The sequence below is a fragment of the Pteronotus mesoamericanus genome, unplaced genomic scaffold (genome assembly GCF_021234165.1).
Source record: "Pteronotus mesoamericanus isolate MK-2021 breed Mesoamerican mustached bat unplaced genomic scaffold, CSHL_Meso_final contig_20, whole genome shotgun sequence".
Taxonomy (NCBI): Eukaryota; Metazoa; Chordata; class Mammalia; order Chiroptera; family Mormoopidae; genus Pteronotus; species Pteronotus mesoamericanus.
Genome location: NW_026555085.1, coordinates 97,571,219 through 97,592,021, shown reverse-complemented (window position 1 = coordinate 97,592,021; position 20,803 = coordinate 97,571,219). Strand labels below are relative to the sequence as shown.

The following is a 20,803-nucleotide window of genomic DNA, read 5'->3' as shown; positions in this document are numbered from 1 at the left end:
GCTGTCCCTGGAAGAGCGAGCCTCGGTAGCAGAAAGAGAAAACAGACCAGGACAGCAGCAGATGCGTAAGAACAGAAGAGGTACTGTTAGGAGAGACGGTACCAGCACTTCGAAGGAGAACAATATTATTCTCAGATCTCCCCATATCCACCTTTGTGCTGACATTCTCTCAACGCACCCATCCCTCCATTCCTTGTCTCAGACCTATCAAGGGGCAGAACCACCAGCGTCCTAAAATCACTTCACGGGCCCCTCAGCTGACATCAGTCATCTGTTGTGCATCCTGACGGGTATCTTCGATGACCTTGCCAACTATTTTGCCCAGGAAGTCCCAGGTGAACCGCATGAAAATCCACTCAGTGGAAAAGACAGTGGAAAGTACACTTATCCTTGTTAAAATGTATTATACCCTGCAAGCCCTAAAAAACATTTGCACCCTTAGCATACCTGTATATTCAACAGAGGTGGGTAACCAGATCGTTTGCTAATAGCTTCTCTTTCCAGAACAGTTTCCAATTTATTCACACAGATACTTCAAGGCTAATTTCAAAATTCTGCTTCAATGGACACATGTGCATGTAGATACATATGTATGTTTTTAACTAAGATTAAACCAAATAGTTAAGTCCAACTATTACAACTTGGCTTTTAAGCCAAGAAAGCTGACCTCAACAGGGTGAATTCCCAGAGAAAAGAGGTGTAGAAAGTCACATGGAAAAGGTTATGCTGGGGGAAAAAATGTCTTTATCGCATGTCTTTCCTTGGCTGCAAAGGAAAGGCAGGCATGTGCCTGATAACATTTACACTCACAAAGCTCCCTTCATCCATAGGCCCTGACGTGTTTCCCCAGCAGCCACTGAGACGGCAGGGCCCGGGCCGGGCTACAGATCCCGGCCTCATCCAGGGAACTCAGGACGGTCCCCAAGCCTGAAGTCAGCAGCCAGAAGCTCCTGGGGGCGCTTCCAGGACAGAACACAAGAGCCCTGAGACAGTACCTGCCTGCATCTGCCTCAGGAAGCCTCGAATGCCTCCAACAGCAGGGGACTCAGGGAGGGGGTATCTTCCCACTCGCCCATGGTCCTAGTCACTCCTGTTTTGTTTGTTTGTTTTACACTACATTTAGAATCAGTCTGTCTTCTGTCTCTTAGTCCCATCCTGCTCTCTGGTGAATCAAATTAAAATCAGCACCTCTTCTACTAGACTGCTGCTCACTTTCCTCCAAGCTAAATATTCCTAGATCCTTCTGTCGTCCTCCATATGGCATGGCTCTAGATCCCTCTGGGGTCCCTGACGGCCCTGCTTCTCACGGCAGGATATGGACATACACGTGCACATGTGTACGTCACAGGCCACCTCCACCCCGGGACATGCACGGGAGTGGGGAGGGTTCAAAGCCGTGAGACAGGCAGAAAATAACTTTCCAAAGCATCAATTTTAACAAACTTCACCTTACAAACAATAGGTACCTGACACAGTATGAAACAGAGCGCACCTATTCTAAACGTGCGAACGAGAGGCAGCTTCCGCCTGTGATGCACACGCAACTCCAGACGCTTGCTCCCCAGAGGGGACCTGGGCACTCTCCTCTCCACTTATACTTCAGAGAGAATCTTTTTGAGACTCATTTTACAAACAAATCCCACCCCGAGGAGAGAACCAGCCGACGCTGAGCGGGGCAGAGAGAGCAGGGACGGAGAGGGCCGCGTGGACTGCGTGGCATCCCTAACAGTGTGCCCACACGTCCCGTTCGCTCTTTGAAATCACGTTTGCTTTACTTTGGCTCCATTCCAATGGAAACTCACTCAATGAATGGCTTGCAAATCCGACCCCCAAATCATCACACTCATCACACTTTGCAGCCACATCTCCCTTTTGTGTACGAGGGTAGGTATTTGATTACTGAGCCTTAAAGTACAACCTATCCCTTTAACATTTTATCTTGCTAGATTCAACCCATAACTCCAACCTTCCAAATCCCTTCCATCATTCAGTGTGAGAACCTGCCTCCCCTGATGCCAAAACCAGGAGGGCCCCGTGCCTTCCTTAGCCACAGGGTGTCACAGGATCCAAATCCAGAGTCAGGGAAGAGGGGCTATGGGTAGAATGCTGGGTCTTCAGTTTTAGCGCCTCTCCAGTTTGCTAGGGAAAGATACTTAAAAGGAAATGCCCTTCCGGTGCCCCTTTCCCAGAGGGGCTCATGGAACGTTATAAAATGACATCGGCACCCCAAGGTGGGGGGCAGAGGGCTCAAAATTTCAAAATAAAAGGGAAAAATAAAAAGCTAGCAAGGAGCACTGTGGAAGCTCCAGGCCGTTCACGCGCTGCCTGCCGATGCGACCCCGCATCTGCTTTCCTCCCGATAAGAGAGGGCGTCGCCCAGTAAGGAGGCTTGACCCTGAACCCCACACTCGGTTCCTCTGAAAGAGTCATGGGACAGTGGGGCAGAAACGCCAGGGGCTGTGAGGCTGCTCTTCCTGCTTCCGTCTGTATAAATCAACGCTGGGTCGACGTAGGGCCTCGCTTTTCCTCAGGACATTTGGATCCTTTCAAATCCATCCACCCACACTGAGCAGCTTCTAGCATCTTACCACATTCTTGCTCCTATTGCCTTTGTGTTAAAAACCAAGAATTTGTTTGTGAGGAAACTAGACTCTCTTAGTTCATAAAGGTGGGACAACAGGAGCCAAATAATCCAGACGAACTGCTTCGTTACACCAGCAGCGACCCCTCTTCAGGGCTCTGAGTGTGTGCTGAACAGGGAATTCAGACTCCACGTTCCAAAGAACTAACGACATTTGTTTACTTATTTGGGGTGTTTTTTTTTCCTTTCCTCCACATGCAAGAAAAGTATTAAGGAATGGTAAAGAAATGCCTATCAAATAAGCAATCGCTATTAAATACAGTCATTTATTAGACTGGATGACGAATGTGAGTGACTATCACATGAGCCGTATTAAGCAGGCTCAAGGAAGTTCGCAGTGAAGCGCGCCGCCAGACCTGTGTCAGCCCCCTTCACATGAGCCCAAATCAGCACTGGACTCACTGACACTCCCAGGAAAGGGGACAGCGGAGCAAGGATCCCCGTGGCCCTCAGCGAAGGACAGGGCCCTTACCTTTAAGTGTTACCCAGTACTGTTTCCACTTCCGCCGAGCCACCAGCTCCAGCTTCCTTTCCTTCTGCAGCGTGACGAGGGGTTTGAAGAAGAGCCAGCCAGCTTTGCGGACCACCCCTTGCTCCTTCTCAAAGAGCAGGTCCAGTTGCTCCAAGGAGCTCATCGACTCGCTGCTGGACTCCGCGGTTTCTGTAGACGTGTCTATGTTCTCCGTGTTGGTCCTGCTTATTTCCAACTCACGCATGAAATTTTCATAAATGTTCTGTCGGAGCGGGTCGCTGCCAATCGCATGAGCAGATTCGCTTCTCTGGGAGAGGAGCTGAGCCGAGCTCCCCGACCACGGTGAGGCAGACGCCTGGAAAGGTCCTTGGACGTCTGCGTTCAGTCCATCTGAGCGGCTGTCAAAGTAGTCGCTGCCCTCCTTGGACCTCGGCTCCTGCGAGCAACGGAGATGACCACCCATCAGAGATGATGCATATCCAAAGTGTCCCTTCCCCAACACCGCATGCATGTGATATACATTCTGTTGTGAGTACTGTCACCATACAGCAAGACTCAACAAAAATGCATCTTTAAGTATCAAGTCTCTAAACCAGAAGGAACTGTAAAAAATAGCGTTGCCCAACCGAGTTTATAACCAGTGGAGTCAACGCTTCAAAATGTAAACAAGAATACCAAGGATGCGCCTCAATCTAACGTATGCTTAAAATTAGGAAACTAGTATATTTAAAACATGTTAATGAAGACTTCTAGACAGATGTTTTTTGCTAACTGTGAATAGGAGTCTTTAGGGAAAGAAATTCATATCCTTGCAGTCTGTTTTTATTTTCCCGAACATTTTTATTTTTTTTTAAAGATTTCATTTATTTATTTTTAGAGAGAGAGGAAAGGAGGGAGAAAAAGAGGAACATCAATGTGCAGCTGCCTCTCAGGTGCCCGCAACCCTGTCATGTGCCCTGACTAGGAATCGAACTGGTGACCCTTTGGTTCACAGGCCAGCACTCAATCCACTGGGCTGCACCAGCCAGGGCTATCTTCCTGAATCCTGTTAAAGCTAACTTAGAAAATTATAGTTTCAGGGTCAGGGGGTAAAGACACGGGGACTCAGTGCTGCAATGCACACACTTCCCTAGCTGTCCCCATGGCCAACATGGCCACCCACCACCTGTCTCGGTCTAGCGCTGGGGATCCCTAGCATCTAATTTCCCCACTTCAGATAGTGAAAACCACACACCGGAAATTCCTTAGCCACAAAAGGTAGTGGCTAGAAACACTCACTTTTTTTCACCATTACTAGTTTTTACTTAATTCAGGAATTCCTTTCATGAAAAGGATACACTATCCATTTATTCTCACCCTTTTATTTTGAACATCTATTTTATTCTAGTCCCTTCGGATAACAAGGACATGCATCTTAGCTTTCATATTTATTTCAACACAAAATCAGAGGCAGGCAGCTCTAAATAAAATTAATATTTCTAGAGTAACTGCTACCCCCAAAAAGGACTACATGCTCTGTCATGAACTGGCCAGCGCGGAGCTGGAAACACGAAGGTGTCGTCTTACGCCTAGATTAGAAGTCTAGTCATTCAAGGGAAGTACCTTCCATACAGGTCATTCATCGGTAAATAGCTGCAACTAAATTCTTCAGGAGAAAGTACGTTTAACTTATGACTCAAAAGGTACTGATATTCCAAACTTAGAGCTTCGGTCACAGTAACTGCAGAGAGATGCTAAGCACGCTCACCTGCTCATCTGCCAGTGGGCTTACAATTATAGTTCCTTATCCATTAAAGTAAGAATGAAAGAAAACTGAGTCAAGGATCTCAAACTAATGGCCTTATTTTGAATATTGCAATGTGTGGAGGGGCTTTATTTTCCAAAATCCCACCCAGAAAGCTAGCAGCAAAGGAGCGATTTACCTTATCTTTTGTAGGAAAATCATCAACTGAAGAGTCTTTCCAAATCCCCGGGGGCAATAAACAACTGAGCCCCCAACACAGTTACTACTAAAGAAAATGTTATTTTCCATGTGTGTTTACACTGTGCCCCATAGTCGTACTTATTTATACACTGACGCTTATGCAAGAGCAGAGCAAATAGGCCAGCTGCAGTGAATCATTTAGGAAACTTTCAAAATAGCTTAAGATTCTTCTTGGTAAATTGTCACTTTGTTATTCTTCAAAAACCCTTAGGAAGTGAAGCAATACTTCGCATTTAGCTGGTACAATATTAACATGATTTCAGCAATGAATACAGCTCTCTGACTCAGAGCCCCCAAAATACTGAGGCTGCCTTTGAAACCCAGCAAGAACTATCATGGAGTGTTTCAAATCAAGCAAAACACTATCAGAAAGGCACTTCCAGAGCTTAAACAAAGCCTAAAAACACTCATAACGTTGTTTCTAGTTAAGAGAGAGACTTCAAGCTGTAGTGTTGTGTGTGTGTATGTGTGAGCAATTTATTTATTTATTTATTTATTTATTTTTTAGAAAGAGGAGGTGGGAGAGAGAAAGAGAGGGAGAGAAACATCAATGTGTGGTTGCTTCTCATGCGCCCCCCAACTGGAGACCTGGCCCGTAACCTAGGCATGTGCTCTGACTGGGAACTGAACTGGCGACCCATGGGTTTGTAGGCCAGCGCTCAATCCACTGAGCCACCCCAGCCAGGGTTATCGTGCTAACTTTTAAATGTTCAATGGTAGCAAAGACAAAATTTTCTCTTTGAGAAATGGGACACGATTGCTTACATTTTAGTATTTATAACTGATTTTTATACATAGATATAAACTTTCCCAGTCTCTAAGAAATTTCTAAATCTTTTCACCTGGAACCCTAATAGCCAGTGACTGGTTCTCAGCAAATAGGAATGAATGCATGCTTGAGAATGTCCCTAAATACACTCTGAGCTGGATCCTCTCATCATGTGTTTTGGGTGTGACACTAATGTGTCACGTGACACAGGTACACAAAGCAGACTGATTTCCATCCCCCCCATCACATCATCCTAAATGAGGGATAATGTAACTTGGTCATGTAACCAGCGCACACTATAGCAAAGAGAAAGGAGGGCTCAAGGCGCCCTCAGCTCCATGGGAGCTGAAGGAAAACTCTGACCCCTGCCCCTCACTTTCTAGGAAAGAGTACCAGTGTCACCTTGTCATGGTTCACATGCCACTTTCCTGCATTACAGAGGGGGCCCACCCGCCGCTGTAGAGTTTCCCGGTGACTGCAGCCCCCAAAGGGCAGCAAGAGCCCGCAGCTACGAGGCCCAGGAGTCAGGGGCTGCGCCCTCAGTCTCCTCCCCAGCAAACTCTGCCGCCCGCCGCCATTTCGGGCAGGACTGTTTCCTGCTCCCTCCGAGTTAGGCCTGGCCACGTGACTTGCTTTGGGTAGTAAAAGTGAACAGAGGTGATCTATGTCGCTCCAGAGTGGCACTTTCAGAGCCGGCACACGAGTTTCCTTCTGCCTTGGCCACACTGGCTGGTCACATTCCAGGTGGTGACTGCTCCTGGGGTCCCAGACAGGGACAGTGAAGACAAAGATCACAGCATGAGTGAGAAATAAACCTGGCTTATGCAAAACCTCAGAGGTCTGAGGGTCTTCCGTCTCCTCAGCATCACTGAGCCTGGCCTGAAGGGCGGACCCGAAGCCGCCCCAGGACAGGGGCGGAGGGTTTATGGCCCCAGCACACGCCCCTCTCCTGTTTTCTCTCTCCCACCACAACCCCCAATTGTGCGCATTTTTTCCCTGAATAATCTGCGTTCAGGATCCAACCTCCCAGAATGGCGGAAAATCCTATAAAGTGTTGCTCAGTTTTCACCATTAAAAAACAAAAATAAAGTATGTCTATCCATCATGATACGACTTTTGAACCCTAGCTGAGCCGGCAGACAGAAGAGTTTCTATGTCAGAAATCATGGATTGGGGGTGGGGGGGCCGGGTGCTTTATTATAGTATATTGTCATAAACTTTGCTCCAATGCAGTAACTTTTAAAGGATCGAACCCTGATTCTCACCTTAAATTACGAAAGAAAAATAAAGGTCCAGCCAACAGAGGCGGTATGCTTGCCCCCAGAAGTTCATTTTGTTCACCTTTCTAGATTATCCATTGTGGGAACACAAGCAAAACTAAAAAGCTGCCCTCAGAGGCTACTTCTTTAAAAATCCAAAACAGTTTATTACCGTAGTATTCAATCGCCCTAACATGATCACTAGCGTTCATCAAGACCACTGACCGGGTGGCTCCGCTGGTTGGAGTGTCGTCCCACGCACCAAAAGCCTGCAGCTTAATCCTCGGTCAGGGCACATGACCAGGCTGTGGGTTGAATCCCCGGTCAGGGCACTTGCTGCCCAGCTTGTGGGTTCGATCCCCAGTTGAGGCACGTACAGAAAGCAACTGATCGCTGTTTCTCTCTCACCTTTCTTTCTGTCGTTTTCCCCCTCCCTCCCTCCTTCCTCTCTCTCTAAAAATGAATAAACATAACCTCGGGTGAGGATTTAAAAAACAAGCAAAAAACACATCGGTCGCGTGGCTCAGTAGGAAAAGTACACGTTTGAGGTTAAGCAGAAATGGCTTTGGCCCTGGTTTCTCCACCCAGTAGCCATGTGTCGTCAGGAAGGACCCTCAAACTCCTCGAACCTTAGTGTCCTCATTTGTTAAATGAGAGGGAGTCTTTTCTAACTTTTTCACATTCATATTCTCTGCTCAACTGCACAGGCTTACAAATCCGTCAGAGTTAAATGCTGGGGTGAATGATGGAGTTTCACTTGTCACGCGTGGGCTGGGCGGTGAGGGCCTGCAGGGGATGGAGCAGGGTCACTACACCCTGGCAATGGGGCTGCTTTTGAACTGAACTGAAACTGACACTAAACACGACTCAGCAGAGCCGTGTGCAAGCCAGGCCACAGCGTGGATGGGAGACCCACTCCACACAAATAAGAGATGTGGGGTCCCTGGCTCAATGCCCGTATCAGGTAGGGGCCACAGGAGAGGACAGCTGAACGTAGTCAGCACAAGGACACATGACTCAGAAAGACATGAAGACTGTCTGCGTGGGACTGCAGCCGCAGAGACCGTGGGTGCTCCTTCTCCCCTCCTGCTCCACTGCTGCCAGCTGTTTGGAAAATGGAAGCTGAGAGAAAAAGGTCAAAGACATCTCTGCTGTTATGTGGCTTGGCATGAAGAGGTGATGATGAAGAAGTAGGCAAATTACTCCATTCAGGGATAGGAAGAGTGGGTAACAGGGGGGTGGTCGTCTGGTCTGTGCAGAGGAGGAGAAAAAGCAACCAAGTACAACAAGGGCACCTCATACAGAAGAAGGAATTAGCCATTGATTCATGTGGTAAATGTTTCACATCTGAAACCCTCTCCTCAGGGCAGTGACGTTATTTTCTTCTCCTAAAGCTCCATAAAATTGTATAATCAAGTATCTGTCCAGGATGGTTAAAATGCAATTCTACTAGAGACTAATTTGTCCACCAAATTCCCTTCAATAATGACATATATTTAAAAAAGGTTTCTCTGTCCTCTAAGTAATTAAAAGTCAAAAGAAAACAGCAGCAACAAAATGAAAACTGAGCAACTGCCACGAGTTACCTAAAAAGGCAAATTGTGACTTTCCCTCCTGGTGGTCAAGCCTCTCTGTTTTCCCTATTTGAACCCCACACACAGCTAAAAGTATCATTCTTATCATCACTATTCTTATTTTATCATCACTTGCATATTTTTGCTCTTACATGTTCTTAGGGACAAGATGTTTCCAAAACTGTGAGCTACCCCCATTAAAGAGGTAGTGAGATAAACGTACAGACAGATCAACTTTTTTTTTTAATTACCAACTTAAGTATAGGCATTTTAATTTTCTCAAAGTATTATCAAGTAAAGAAAGGCTACTGCTCCCACAGTAACAACAGTCAATCACCCCTCAAAAGGCTTCCTTTTGTATAGGCTTCAAGAATGAGCCCTAGCAGATCTCTCAGATAACCCACTCATGGTGGCAATCTCTCCAGTGCGGTACTTCCTCAGAATGTGGTGGCCAGTCGTGGGCGGAGGCTGTGGAGTCTATGCAAGAGCTCGGGAAGTGGGCGGGGGGGGGGGGGGGGGGGGGGGCTCGGGGTTTGAGGCCGGGCAGACTCTGGGACTGAAGCTGTGGGTTAAGAGTGAAAAATGCACATCTGGAGCAAAAGGGTAAAAAGACCAAGCTCGCAGCTGCACACAAGATTGCCAGGGCCTGGGCCCCTGCAGCCTCCAGACCAGGCTGTGGAGCGCCCCCCGCTGGCATTCCCATTTCCCCGCGAGAGAAACAAGGAGCATGTCCCCAGCTGCTGCCAGGCGGACTCACCTGGAGTTTCCGCTTCTTTCTGGAGAGGCTCCCTGTCCAGTCACTGATGCGGCGCATCCTGGCTTTCAGGGTGTCCTTCTTTGCAGGGTCCTCTGTCAAGGCCTTGGACTTCCTGCAGGGGAGGGTGAAGGACGCGTACGGGCCGGGGTCCCTGTGCCCCACACTGGACGGCACATCCATGTCGGAGGCGAAGGACACACGGTGGCTGAGGCTGGCAGGGGCGCCGATGGACTCATCGGAGAGGCGGATCCCGGAGGGGGCCAGGCTCCCCAGGGTGGCCAGGCTGCCCAGGGTGGCCTCTGGGTAGAGTTCCCGGAGGGAAGACAGAGAAGAGCTTTGGTTGAAAGGCTTCGGGGCGTCCCTGGGCGGGAAGCCGGGGTGAAGGCCGGGGTCCAGGGAGCCAGGGGCGGGGAAGGGGCCCTCGGCCTCGCTGCCCTCGCAGGCGTGGCCCCAGGGCGAGTCGTACCAGGAGGACTCGGAGCTCAGGGAGCTGCTGCCCTTGCTGGAGCGCGGGCGCGAGTCGGCCGGGGAGAGGCGCGGGCTGGGCGGCGAGTGGGTGCCGGGGCCCAGGGTGGGCGAGTACCGCAGCAGCCGGACCGGGCCGCCCGCCACCTCCGGGGCCACCTTGCCGTGGCTGCCGCCGCTGCCGTTGTGGAACTCCACACGGAGACAGCCGTCCAGCTTCCCCAGCGTCTTGATGAGCACCCTGGGGCTCTTTCGGTCCTCCCCCGGCGGGGTGGAGGCGATGCTCTCGTTTCTCCCATAGCAGTTGAGAAGGTGTCCATTGCAGTCCTTCGAGGCCACGTGGTTTTCCGCCCGTTCGTGACCAACATAGTGGAACCCGTTCTCAGGGGAGAATGCAGGGTGGTTGCCCAGCAAATCACTTCCTGAGCCATTTGTCCTGTGTTTGGAGTAGGCACTGACTTTGGAGGCTTTGCAGGCGGGTCCACCGAGTCTCGCGGCATAAGGCTGGTTGCTCTTAAAGTGGGAGAGGCAGCTCCGAGCCAGGGACCTGGACTTGTAACCTGCTCCGCCGCCTCCATGCCCCCATCCGTGCAATGACTTGTCATCTTTTGCATGAATGCTGCGGATTTTCAGGGAGCAAGGCTTTGGCTTAGCACCAGTAATAGTATTGCTATGGTTTTTAGATCCTTGAAATGTGTACTGACTCTCGGAGTTCCCCATTTTAGCCTAAACGAAGAACAGTAGCATCAGTAAGAGCCATGACCTAAATTACAGGCCCTATGACAGAACGTTCTAAAAGTAGAAGAATGATCTTCACCTTCCCAAGGAAGCACACAGCTCCTTTCTGGGCCTGACACTACTCCGAGAAGTAGGGACAAGGCTCACGCACCGAAGTGGTTCTCCACACGGTGCAAGCAAGTCATTAGCCGGATAGACAAAAGTGCATGTTCATGTGCTAGTTACTCTAAACACATAATTTGTGGTATGAGGTTAATCCAGAAATTGAACTGATATTAAAAAAAAAAAAAGCATGAAGCAGAAATCTCCTTTAGGCTTGGTGTTCGCAGGTTTTGAATCAATGATTCTTGAAAGGGAAAAGGAGGGGGAAATATCTATTCTCTGTCAGTGATATTTCAATGACCAGAGAGAGATATTTTCATGATACATATGCTGCACACCAATCTAAGAGATTACTGCTCAAAAAACTACCACATTTATAACATAACTGCAGCTTTCACATGTCACACAGTATAGAAATATCACCAAAAAACAAGGCTAGAAACCCTCAAAAATGAGGCTGAGATGAAAAAAGGGCGGAAAAAATAAAAGTTCTCATTTGGGGCAGAAAAACGTTTTAATAAAATGAATCTCTACAGCTTTTATAAAGATTTCCTCAAGAAGTCTACTAGTATAGCCAAACTCACAGAGAAATTTGATCCAAACTCTCCCCCCTCAGTTTTAGTAAAAGTGGAGGGGAGGCTTCAGTTATGTTTCCAAATATATTTAGTAGGATTCTAATTCCTTTATCTCGAAAATGTACAGCCACAAAACCAAAGTCAAATGGACTGGCTTTGCTTTGGTGGTGGTAATCGAACACATTTTCAAACAAAAATAACTAGACCACATACTGAAACCTTTACCTATTATCATAATCAAGGCCATGCACCTCGACAGCAAGGCACACGCCACGTGAGCTGCCTTTACCTGCAGTCTAGGTTGGGCTCTGAGGGGGACTAATGGTCAGTCGGCTTTACGTGGCCCCGGGCGCAAGGCAGCATGGTTAGCAAGTGCAGGAAGCAAGTCCATGAAATGACCCTGAAAAAGACAAACATGAGAAACTCCGTCAAGCCCTTTACATCAGGTTCCCCCAAAATAAAAACAAAGGCTTAATGTAAATTATCTAAAGAAATGAATGCTGTATACAGAGTCACTGTCAAATAATAAATGAAATGTCTGTGAGCCGCCTGACTCATCGGGTTGTTTGGAGGATATAAAGGCAGCCAGAGCTGCCCATCCAATCCTGTAAAGGCCATTAACTCAGCACGCAGGCTGCAGTCAAAGGCACGCCTTTGTTTCACGGGTGAGCAGGTGAAAGTGCTGGAGTTGAGTCATGGCTCATCTGTCACCACGACTAGGAAAACAACCCTCAGACTCACCATGCTGACAACATTGCAGGAGCATCAGCCTGACAGGACAAGAAAGTTCATTGTTCTCTGTTTGACTAAGCAGTAAAAACAAAACCCAAAATGCCGAAACACCGCGAAATAGTCCTTGGCTAGAATAACGTGCGTTGTAGAAGCTGACCCCGTAGATGAGTTTACCAGTTTTTCTCAAGCACATGTTTGGGCCATGCTGCATGCGCAGTAGGGGTGGGGGTGGGGGGGACCCGCCTTCGGAGAGAGAGGGCAGGCTGGGGGTGCTGCCATCTGGCGGGGATTGCTGCCAGGACACGAAGCCTTTATTTTCTCTGCAGACGTAGACAGCAGGGCTGTGAGGGTTCAACAGCGGACTTTTTGTTGTTGTTCTTATTTTTAAAAAAAAAAAAAAACGTTATGAACAGCTATACACCAACAAACTGGACAACCTGGGAGAAATGGAAAATTCTTAGAAACATACAACATACCAAGATTGAATCTGGAAGAAATAGAAAATCTAAATATACCAATTACTAATAAGGAGCTTGAATCAGTAAGAAAAAATCTTCCAGCAAATAAAAGCCCAGGACCAGATGGCTTCACTAGTGAATTTTACCAAACATTTAAAGAGAATGAACATCAATCCTTTCCAAACTCTTCCAAAAAAGTCAGAGAGAAGGGAATATTCCCAAACTCGTTTTACAAGGCCAGCATTACCCTGATACCAAAGCCAGAAAAGCTAGAAAAGAAAACTACAGGCCAATATCCCTGATGAATATAGGAGCCAAAATTCTTAATACTAGCAAACAAAACTCAACAGCACACTAAAAGGATAATACACCACAACCAAGTGGAATGTATTCCTGGGATGCAAGGATGGTTCAACATACTCAAATCAATCAATGTGATATATCACAATAAAAGAATAAAAGAAAAAAATCATATGATTATCTCAGTAGACACAGAAAAAGCATTTGACACAATTCAACATCTATTCATGATAAAACCTCTTAACAAATTAGGCATAGAAGGAATAATGTAGCTCAACGTAATAAAAGCTATATATGACAAGCCCACAGACAACATCATACTCAATGGTGAATGGTTAAAAGCTTTTCCTCTAAGATCAGGAACAAGAAAAGGGTACTGCTCTCACCACTGCTATTCCACAGAGTTCTAGAAGGCCTAGCAAAACAATCAGGCAAGAAAAGGAAATAAAAGGTATCAGAATTGGAAAGGAAGTAAAACTGTCTCTATTTGCAAATGACATGATTTTATATATAGAAATTCCTAAAGACTCAAACAAATCTTTATTAGATTTTGCAGGACACAAAAAATTAACATACAATAATCCATTGTGTGTCTATATGCTAATTAGTTTTCTGAAAAAATAAAGAAATCTAATTTATAATAGCATCAAAAACAATAAGACACTCTGAAAACTACAAGACATTGATGAAAGAAATAGATGGAGACAAATAAATGGAAATGTGTCCTGTGTTCAGGGACTAGAAGAATTAATATTGTTAAAATGTCAATAGTACCAAAAGGTGCCTATAGATTCAATGCAATCCCTATCAATATTCCAAAGGTATTTTTTCCAAAAGTAGAAGAAATATTCCTGAAATTTATATGAGTCCAAAAATGGCTCCAAATAGCCAAAGAATCCTGATAAAGAAGAACAGGGCAGGAGGCATCACAATTCCTGATTTCAGGCTATAGTATAAAGCTACAGTCATCTAAACAGTATGTTTAATACTGGCATAAAAGCAGACAAATAAATCAATGGAACAGAATCAAGAGCCCAGAAATAAATCCAGGTATATAAGGTTTAACACATAAAAGACAGTCCTTTCAATAAATGGTGCTGGAATAATTAATATTCACAGGTAAAAGAATAAAACTGCACCCATATCTTTCACCAGTGACAAAAACTCAAAATTAAAGACTTAAATGGAAGCTGGGGAACCATGAAACGCCTAGAAGAAAGCGCAAGTAGTAAGCTCCTTGACAGTGGTCTTGACAAGGATATTTTGGGTAGACACAGAAAGCACAAGCAACAAAATAAAAAATAAACAAATGGGACTATATGAAACTAAAAAATCTCCTGCACAGCAAGAATAACCATAAACAAAATGAGAAGGGAAAAGTTTTTCAAACCATGTTCCTGAAGAGGTTAATATCCAAAATATATGAAGAACTCATACACTCAAAACCCCCAAACACACATACACACACACACTACCCCCCCCAACACAATAATCTGATTAAAAAATGGTCAAGAGACCTGAATAGGCACTACTACCGAAAGACATATGAAAGGCCAACAGATACACAGAAGATGTTCAACATTGCTAGTCAGTAGGGAAATGCAAATTAAAACCATAATCAGCAATCACTTCATACCTAGCACAGATGTGGAGTTAAGGGAACCCTTGTGTAATGTGAGATTGCAAATCGGTACGGCTGCTATGGAAAATGGTATGGAGGACCCTCAAAAAATGAAAAATAAAATCACCAATACGATCCAGCAATCCCACTTCTGGACATATATCCAGAGGAAATGAAGACACTAACCTGAGAAGATACCTGTCCTACCATGTTCATAGCAGAATTATTTACAATAGACAAGAAATGGAAACAACCTAAGTGTCCACCAATAGACGAATGGATAAAGAAGTCATGCTACACACACACACACACACACACACACACACGCGCGCGAACATTACTCAGCTATTAAAAAAAAAAAAAAAAGGAAATCCTACCATTTGCAACAATGTGGATAGACCTCCAAGGCAATATGCTAAGTGAAATAAGTCAGAAAAAGACAAATACTCTGTGATCTATCTCACTCATGTGTGGAATCTGGGGAGGCGGGGAGGAACTCACAGAAAAGGTGATCAGAATTATTACCAGAGGTCGAGGGTAGGGAGAGGGGAAGTTGAAGAAAGATGGTCAAAGGTACAAACTTCAAGTTATAAGGTATCTAAGTACCAGGGTTGTAGTGTACAACATGATGACTATAACCCTGCTGTATGATATACAGGAAAGTGTAGGGAGCAAATCCTGAGTTCTCATCACGAAGAGAAATTTTTTTCATTGTTTCCTTTTTATTGTATCTGTTTCAGAAGCTACATTAGCTGAACCTACTGTGGTAATCATTTCACGACATACGTCATGAAACCATCAGGCTGTTTGCATGTAGCTTATACAGTGATGTACGCCAATTATTTTACAATAAAACGGAAAAAAGTATTTGTAATTGTGGTAAAATACACATAAAATTTACCATCTTAATTGTTTTAAAATGTACAGTTGGTAGTGTTAAGTACATTTATATTGTTATGCAATTTTGGAAACTATTTGTCTTGCAAAACAAATGCTCCTGCTCCATTAAACCACCACCCCCGCCCCCCCACCCCCCCCCCCCCACGCCCCCTCCAACCCCCTCCCCCACTCTGTCTCCACCTCCCCAGCCCCTGGCAAGCACCGTTCTATTTTTCTGTCTCTAGGAATCTGACTGCTCTGGGTGTCTCCTGTAAGTGGAATCATACATCATTTGTCCTTTTGAGACTGGAGTATTTCACTTTGTATACTGTCTTCAAGGTTCATCCCTGTTGCAGCACGTGTCAGAACTTCCTGGTTTTAAAGGTTGAATGATATGCCATTGTATGTATCTACCGCATTCATCTGTCACAGGCACTTAGTCGGCTTTCTGCCTTTTGGCTATTGTGAATGCTGTTGCTATAAACATGGGCATACAAATACTTGGAGACCCTGCTCTCCGTTCTTCTGAGCATATAGCCAGAGGTGGGATTGCTGGATCATACGGCAGTTCTATTTTTAATATTTTGAGGCACCGCCATACTAGCAGCTACACCATTTTACATTCCCGTCAGCAGTGCAGAGTTCCAATTTCTCCACATCCTCACCAATGCTTGTTATTTTCTGTTGCTGCTTTTTCATAGTGGCCACCCTCTGGGTATGAGATGGTACTTTCCTGCAGTTTTGATTTGCATTTCCCTAATCATCAGAGGCACTGAAGGTCTTTTGATGGCCTATTAGCTTCTTTGGAGGGGTCAACAGGGACTTTTAAAATTAAGGAAACACTGGCGCAGGACCCAAGTTTCTCCAGTAAGGCCAGCGATGCAAGTCTGCCTGAGACTGTCCACACACATACATTTTTTTAAAAAGATTTTATTTATTTATTTATTTATTGAGAGAAGGGAGAAAGAGAGGCCGAGAAACATTAATGTGTGGTTGCCTCCCGTGCGCCCCCTACTGGGGAACCTGACCTGCAACCCAGGCATGTGCCCTGACGGGGGATCGAACTGGCGACCCTCTGGTTTGCAGGCTGGTGCTCAATCCACTGAGCCACACCAGCCAGGGCCACGCATGTACATTTTAAATTACAAACTAAAGTCAACGAGATTCCCCACTCTAGGCATCAGCAGGAGATCCAATAGCTCATTTGAGTCCCTAAGGCCAAGGCTGAAGTGGCGCCCATTCCGCTGCCACCCACTCGCCTTTGAGAGGACAGCCCTCGCAGGCGTCTGAAAGGCCGGATGGGCTCTGAAGTGGGGAACACACAGCACAGGGCACAGATGATGTGCCGGGGAGCTGTGCGCCGGAAGCCTATGTGATTTTACTAACCAGTGTCACCCCAATAAACTCAGTAAAAAGGAAAAATAAAATAATAAAAGACTGGATAGTCCCTGGCTGAGCTGTCCTAAAAGGTGGTCCCATGACATTTCTGACTGTGAGCTTGACCCAAGGGCCCCAGCTACACTTTAGAACTTAGGGAGCTCAGGAAAAGTGGACTGAAGCTCCCAGCGCCGCCCCCGAGACCCACCCCCCCCCCGCCCCCGCAATGAGCCGACCCCAGTGAGTTTTTGTGCTGGTTCCTTAGTCAAGACCAAGGCCCGGGGTGCCGCTGCAGGTGAAAGGCCTCTGGGCGGCCGCCGTGCCAGCGAGCCAGCGCTCAGGGACACACAAAGGCCCGATTCAAAGCCGCAGACCGGCTCCAGTGATACGGCCCCAGCAGCAGGTTATAACCCAAACTCACTTTACTGCTACCATAGAGGTTGATTTTTTTTTTTTTTTTTTAATTTCACGATCAACTTCAGAAAACATAGTTCCTGGGCCCTGTCTTTACAGTGAGGCACCAGCCACTCTGGGCTGGCAGCTCGCATGCATTTAATAAACACCTATTGAGCCGAATGAAAGCAGCTCCCCATGTGCAAAGGCGGCTGTACGCCAGGCTCACACAGCGCCTGCCCCGACTGGTCTGTCCGGAAGGTCCCTGTGCAAGCCCACAGGGACCTGTCTCCTAAGGAAGGCAGCGCTGCCACCAGAAAAGCCACTGGGGGTGACGGGGGCGGGGGCGGGGCGGGGCGACAATAGTGTGCATATTACCTGCGGGTAATGCTGACCAGCTGTTTCAACGTCTCCAGTCAACCCTGCCCAAGGAAAACAGCCTTGAACTGCGGCAAGAAGAACGTATCCAGTATTTATGAGGACTTGACTAACAGGAAGGATAACCTCTAAGGGAAACTATGGAATTGTTGTCCCAGAGGAGTTTGACGAATTGAACAGATAACTATCTGTCCTGCCTCAGCTGCGATTTTTGTCTGGAAGCAAGACAATAAATAGGTCAAAGTTTCAGCGCCCCGGGCCCCACCTCCTTTACTAAGGGAATTTGATGGTATTCAAGTTAAAAAATTTTTTGTTGATGAGGGCTGAAAAGATTGAAACAACAGGCTTCCTGTGAGCTTTTTTTTTTTTTTTTTAAGAAATACTTCAAAGCCCCCTGTGTCTTTAAATAGAAAAAAATGTATACACATTAGGTATATCAACCTGCAATAACAACACATATCAGGTATACAAACACGCCCTGAGGCCCAGAGCTGACCGAGATAATTTAAGTGAAGTGTCTCTGAACTATAATATGGCACTAAGATTGTGTGTACTGGGCAAAAATTGTATGCTGTGTACACACTTTTTATCGTTATTTTTAAATTGAATAATTATAAAATATCAGAATATTTAAAAATTAACCACAATCTCATGAACCTACGAACAAAAAATTAATCTTGTGTTTCCTTTTCCAAAGTCCCTTCTAATCTCCACACTCATATGAATGTGCTCTGTAGCTGTTTAAGCTAAAATCATAAATAAGAATGGAAGTTGTTTTTTTTTTTAGTTGTGATCAATTACCCACCCTGGAAACACATGGCAATGTGGAGGAATTCCGTAAATACGTCATCACAACCCCCGCAGCCACTGTAACCTACTGAATCCCAGAGCAAAACATCTTTCAGGAGGAAATTCAAGATTTACCTTTTCTCCATTTGCTTTCAGGTTGCCGTGAACTGATGTATCAGGTTCCCAAAATCTACTTCCAGGGAGCATGGAGTTTATAGCAAAGGACATTAAAATCCTGCAGCTCTGTTTTGTCTCGGGCCCGGGGCCAGCTGCACAGATGGAGCAGCCACAGGGGAACAAGAGGCAACCCCTGGTGGGCCAGATGGTGCTGCCAGGGGGGCTGGGGGCTCCCAGTGACAGAGAGCAGAGCAGAGGCGTGGGACGCGGCACAAAAGCAGACTCACGGCGGGGCAAGGCAGTAAGGGAAGCTCAAGTTCTACATCATGAGATACCAGCAAGGCTTCCAGAGAGTTTTATGCTAAAGTAGAAGCCTCATCATTGTCCAAGGCAAACATTTCAGATACTGATAAGAGCTAAGAAAGAGATAAGAATAGGATAAACCATCATTAGCTATAACAATATCTACCAGGTTCCCTTTCTTTTCGGGTGGGAGGTTGGGGGGAACTTCAATCATTAAGAAGACGAGTCTCAGATTCCTAGTCTGGTTTGTATCAGGGAACTGGGGTTTAAGACCTGCTTCCATGTCTTACAGAGCATGTGAGTCTTTGGGCAAATTACCTCTGCTACCTGACTCTCACCTTCCACATCTGCAATGTGAGGATAACAGTATCTGCCCTATCCACCTGTAGATTGAGACTCAGGTGTGAAAATATGTGTGAAAGTGAAAAAGAAAAAATAAACTGAAATGCGAAACAAATTTACAGTGCTATTATTAATCTGTAACTACTGATTTTATTTTATGTACTGTAATATCAGAGCGTACAACTGTTGCTTCAGGTATGTTATTAACTATTACATTAATTATTGTATGTTTTATATATACACAGGCTGGAACAAAAGTAGGTTTACAGTTGTTCTTATGGGAAATAATATAAAAATAATAATAATACAAGAATAAACTGTGTTTTGTGTACTCACAACTATAAACCTACTTTTGCCCCCCTTATGTGTATATATACACATGTAAGTAGGTAGGCATGTAAATGTGGGATTTTCCAAGTCCCAATGTTAGCACCTGTCTGATTTTGATCAATTCCCCAAAATATTACAGCCATATAAAACTGCCTAACTTGCCAAGCATCTGTCAGTGTCAACAAAAACAATGACAGAGCCATGTACTTGTATTTTTAGATACTCCTGTTAGAAAATGTGAAGAAAATAACCTAAGTGCTAATTGAACAACTGGCATTACCTTAACGAAGCCATTTTCAACCACGGCGATTTTGGTCCCCAGGGGACACTCGGCACTGCCTGCGGGTATTTTCGGTGGCCACACTGGGGTTGTGCTGCTGGCGCGCCGTGGGCCGAGTTCAGGGATGGGCTCTGTAACCCACAGGATGGCCCCCGCAACAAACCAGCACCCGGCCCCACGCGTCGGTAGTATCAAGGCCGAGAAACGCAGGCTTATGCTTTTATTGCCTGTCCCATTAAAAACACTTAAGTACAGAACAAATATGCCTAAAACTCTTCTAAAACAAAAGCAATCAAATCCAGGACCCAACTTAGAACTCTGTAAATGTACCCACGCCAACTTGTCTCATCTTGCATCCATGAACTGCGCTCAGAATCACAAACTGAATACCAAGACCGGAAGGAGCTCATTTCTAATCATAAGACGACTTGAACCCAATTTGTAGAAAGAGGCAGGCAAAAAGAACATCTGTTCTCCGCAGGAACAGCGCTTAGGAAGGCCAGTCCTTATAAATAGAGTGGGCAGATAGCAAGCTGCTGCCGGGGCCTGAAGAGCAAGGCGCCCGCGGGGAGCCCCACTGGCTCTCTTTCAGTTCAGCAGAACCCCTTCCGTGCGCTTATTATCAGATGAATGGGCAAAACAATGAGCAGCATGGAAGGCCCAGGGATGGGAGCCCCGCCACAGACATGGCTGGGATTCAAGGGGGGAAGCAATAAATTCCACGGAGACAACAGCCCAGCTCTGCGCACAGTTCACCACCTCAGCAAACCGGTTTCTCACAAGCAGGGTCTCCGCACTCATACCCCTTTTATACAGAATTTTAACATCTGCAGCATTGCTCATAGAAGTGCCTGTCAAACGACGGGTCTAGGCTCACTGCTGGGTCACGCAATTCCTTTAAAGACTTCATACCAGTATTTTTAAATGAATAGAACAGAATAGAAGGAGAAGAGCATGGAATACAATAAAATGGAACAGGAAATAAAAGTGTACTGCCCAGTCAGGGGAAAACTTGTTTTATGACACTAAATTCTTATGTGTGTTTATATATTCGCCTGTGTTTATACTGCGTTGCAAAATAACAGTATGTATCTTGAGTAATGGTCCTAAGAAGAGTTTGAAAAAACAATGACATAAAAATCACAAGTGGCAGTTTCACCAGAATGGC

The 20,803-nt window shown here is 45.9% G+C and overlaps 1 protein-coding gene across 1 annotated transcript in view; it reads right to left on the bottom strand.

Moving 5' to 3' along the window:
- TIAM2 (TIAM Rac1 associated GEF 2) overlaps positions 1-20,803 on the bottom strand; it is a 175,751-nt gene that overhangs the window by 85,606 nt on the left and 69,342 nt on the right. Inside the window, exons 2-4 of the mRNA XM_054570137.1 lie at positions 11,626-11,736; positions 9,457-10,647; positions 3,114-3,549 (exon numbers count right to left, since the gene is read on the bottom strand). Of these exons, the coding sequence (XP_054426112.1) occupies positions 3,114-3,549; positions 9,457-10,641 (1,621 nt within the window). The 5' untranslated portion in view covers positions 10,642-10,647; positions 11,626-11,736. The remainder of the gene's footprint in view (positions 1-3,113; positions 3,550-9,456; positions 10,648-11,625; positions 11,737-20,803) is intronic.